The 3,568-nt window shown below is 48.4% G+C and overlaps 1 protein-coding gene across 2 annotated transcripts; it reads left to right on the forward strand.

Moving 5' to 3' along the window:
* The first annotated feature begins 355 nt into the window (after positions 1-355).
* Cartpt (CART prepropeptide) lies at positions 356-2,229 on the forward strand. Of its 2 annotated transcripts, none has more exons than XM_075977845.1 (3): positions 356-654; positions 1,068-1,190; positions 2,015-2,229. In XM_075977845.1, exons 1-3 carry the CDS (start codon positions 496-498, stop codon positions 2,120-2,122), a joined length of 390 nt encoding a protein of 129 aa, XP_075833960.1. In that variant the 5' UTR covers positions 356-495; the 3' UTR covers positions 2,123-2,229. The 2 variants fall into 2 exon arrangements, with proteins under 2 accessions (XP_075833960.1, XP_075833961.1); XM_075977846.1 differs by having other exon boundaries at positions 359-654; positions 1,107-1,190.
* Positions 2,230-3,568: the final 1,339 nt, after the last annotated feature.

Here is a 3,568-nt window from a genome sequence, read left to right on the forward strand (position 1 = left end):
GGATTGTGCTCAGCAAAGGAGCCTGCTGGAGGAAAAGGGCTTGGGGATGAGAGAAGCAAGGTAGAGCCTAAAAGCAAGACTGTGGCGCATCCACCACCTCTAAGCTAAGGGAAGCAACTCTTCTGCCTGTTCATTGCCCCGAAGGCATTTTCCATTTCACAGGCCCTCCCGCTTCCAATCCCTCGCCTTTTACCCCTCAGTTTCAGCTCTGCCCCCTCAGGGAGCGTCCTTGGCCGCGGGGCTGACAGCATTTGGGGCACGGGGTCTTGTTCTCTGCGCTCTATCCCATCTGTGCGCAGAGCCTCGTTCCCGGGCTCCCGGAGCCCGGCGGGCATTGACGTCAAACGGCAGCGGAGCGCTGCCTACAGACGGCTGACCCGGGCCCTCCTCCACACCCCCGTCCTTCCTCGCCCCCTCCCTCTTCCCGGCACCGGGTTCAGCCGGCTATAAGAAGCAGGAGAGCGCGGTGCCCCAGCAACGACTAGGTCCAGCACCATGGAGAGCTCCCGCCTGCGGCTGCTGCCCCTCCTGGGCGCCGCCCTGCTGCTACTGCTACCTTTGCTGGGTGTCCGTGCCCAGGAGGATGCCGAGCTGCAGCCCCGAGCCCTGGACATCTACTCTGCCGTGGACGATGCGTCCCATGAAAAGGAGCTGGTCAGTATTCCCCTTGCTTCGGGATCCCCCTGGGCTGCCGCGGGGCCCTTCCTTTGCATGCGTCCCTCCTTCGCTCCTGTCCCATCAGGAGGGCTGAGTCCCTGGAGCCCTGTTTAAAAAATAAAGTCCTGGTACTCGCTATCAGACAAAGATATTTGAGTTCACGGGCTACGGGTTGCATGTCGAGCGAATCCCTGGTTGTGACTGTTCTGGGCACTGTGCACCTTGGAGGCTCTGGGGGTGAGGTCAGGACTAGGGACTTCGCCCGCAGGGCTTCCTCTCCATCACCATCTATCCCCTACTCCACCCCCTACTTGTCCGTCCTCCGAGTCCCGCCACCCTACGGTTGTGTGTCTTGTGTCTTGGGCTCTGTATAACTGAGCTGAAAGTGAGCACCTGCGCTGGGCTCGCAGCCAAGGCGGCAACTTCGGGCTCCCGGCGCTGTGTTGCAGATTGAAGCGCTGCAGGAAGTCCTGAAGAAGCTCAAGAGTAAACGCATTCCGATCTATGAGAAGAAGTACGGCCAAGTCCCCATGGTAAGGCTCTGGGTCACCCTTCCCTTACTTTTCCAGGAGAAAGGACTGCCATCTTACACAGGGTCTTTACTCTAGCAGGTGGCGGAGCAGCTCAGGTGATGCTTTGCTTCTGCTCTCGCGCTTTGTTCCCTGGTCCCTAAGTGTAAGGGAACACAGGCTTGTAGAGCCAGAAAACAGTCCCATGATGTGAGTGGGAGTATTTCCCGAAACATCGTAGTTGGATGAGCCCTTAAATCTACGCAGTTGTCCCTTAATTTCTCCTAGAGCATGGCGGGGCTTTTCTTTATCATTTCCTTGTTGTTTTGTTTCTTAAATTCCGTAATAAAAAGTTTTCAGAACGGGTCACCTATGTGGGAACAGTTCTAGGTAAAATCTCTCTCTCTCTCCCTCTCTCTCTGTCTCTGTCTCTGTCTGTCTCTCTCTCTCTCTCTCTCTCTCTCTCTCTCTCTCTCACACACACACACACACACACACACACACCTGCTTTCCTTTGGGTGAGGAGGTGAGAAAGTAGAAACAAGGTTTTGGGAGAGTGTATTGTGCATTTCTTAGATGCAAGGGTCTAGGTAATTCTTCCCTCTTTAAATTTACAAGAAAAGGAAGCTGAAAATGCAGTCGCTCCCAAGGCAGAACATTGTAGGAGGGAATCAACCATTTAATTTTCTTCCTTTAAATGTCCTCTTTCTGAAATTATAAGCCCGTGGCTTCAGGCTCTCCGGGCTTCGGATCTGACTGTACTTAGAGGTGATGGTAGCGGTCTAGCCGTTCTTCTCAAGAGACCGCTCCTTTGGGACCCGTATAACCACCGGTTGTGTTGTTGACAGTGTGACGCCGGAGAGCAGTGCGCAGTGCGGAAAGGGGCCAGGATCGGAAAGCTGTGTGACTGTCCCCGAGGAACTTCCTGCAACTCCTTCCTCTTGAAGTGCTTATGAAGGGTCAACAGCCTCCACCTTACGTTCCCACACCCCTTCTTTTCCCCACAGGATCACTCTTTTACCCTGGCTTTAGCAACAATAAAGTCTGCATCCCCCTCCGAGGGTGAATGGCCTCTCTCTCTGCTGTTTCAAAATAAAAGAACGCATTTGACGTTACTGTGTGAAGGATAATGCCTTGCGTGGTGTGCAGAGTATTCTTTTCTCGTTTTATTCATCTGACACTTTCTTGAGAACCTTTCTGGAGAGAAGAGGAACTTTGCTTTAAAACTGCATTTTTGTATGTGGCGTGTCAGAATGAAAATTAGATCTAGTTAATTTTGGTAGATGACATCACACCCTGGCAAATAAATTACCCTAAGCAACACAAATTGAAGCATGTGCAAATTACACATAATAAAGCATTTTTAATAATTGCTTACAGAGCATGGCTGTTTCTCCATAAGTAATTTAAGTAGGAATAATGGGATTAATCATGCTGTTGTTTTCAAAGAGAAATATTTTAAAAATAGCTGTCTATTGGGAGAGCAGCACCTCAGCTCCAATGAGTTTTGATCATTAATTAGGAGGATGGATGGTACAACAGCTTCAGTGTGCTCTGCTCTCTGACTACAGTGGCGTGGTGAAGGTGGGAGTGTGTGTGAGAGACAGAGAGAGAGAGAAAGAGACAGAGAGACTGAGAGAGAGAGAGAGAGTCTGAAAGACAGGTGGGGGTAAAGACCATTGGACTTGAGACAATAGCATCTGTGGTTATTGCTGCACTATTCACAACAGCCAGGAAATGGAATCAACCTAGGTGTACACCAACAAAAAATGAATGAAGGCTATATGGTACAGACACAATGGGATCTTACGCAGTCATAAAGATAAATGAAATGATATTTGCAGGAAAATGGATGGAATTGGAAACCGTTATGTTAAGCGAAACAAGCCAGACTTAGAAAGATGAATGCCACATGTATTCTCTTATACAGGGAACCTATTTTTAAAGGTGTGTGTGTGTATGTGTGTGTGTGTGTGTGTGTGTGTGTATAAACCAATAAGTCCTATCTCTATATAAGGACCCTTCTTTAAAGGAAACAAATGGCTTATTCTGAGCCATATCCAAGTGGCTATGTTCTGGGAACATGTATTGAAGCTACTTTGGATGGTGTTCTCTAAAATGAAAGTATATATATATATATATATATATATATATATATATATATATATATATACACACACACTTTTATATCCACAGAACAAAGGATATCATAAATCAATACATTCAGCAAGTACATTTGTGGGGGCTATAGGTAGGTGCGCAGCAGCAAAGTGAGGAAATGTATTGCATAGATTTCAGCTGCTATCAAATATCTTTAGCTTTAGGATTGGTCATGGTTAGAGGCCTACCAAGCTTAACGACAAATTCCAAGGGGTTACCTGATAGTCACCAGGATGTTAAGC

The sequence above is a fragment of the Microtus pennsylvanicus genome, chromosome 6, assembly GCF_037038515.1.
Source record: "Microtus pennsylvanicus isolate mMicPen1 chromosome 6, mMicPen1.hap1, whole genome shotgun sequence".
Lineage (NCBI taxonomy): Eukaryota > Metazoa > Chordata > Mammalia > Rodentia > Cricetidae > Microtus > Microtus pennsylvanicus.

What these genes read in the sequence shown, in the direction of transcription:
- Cartpt (XM_075977845.1), top strand. Translation starts at nt 496, where the DNA reads ATGGAGAGCTCCCGCCTGCGGCTGCTGCCCCTCCTGGGCGCCGCCCTG. An exon ending in CGTCCCATGAAAAGGAGCTG is followed by an intron (nt 655 to 1,067) that starts GTCAGTATTCCC and finishes CTGGGCTCGCAG; the next exon opens with CCAAGGCGGCAACTTCGGGC. An exon ending in AGTACGGCCAAGTCCCCATG is followed by an intron (nt 1,191 to 2,014) that starts GTAAGGCTCTGG and finishes TGTTGTTGACAG; the next exon opens with TGTGACGCCGGAGAGCAGTG.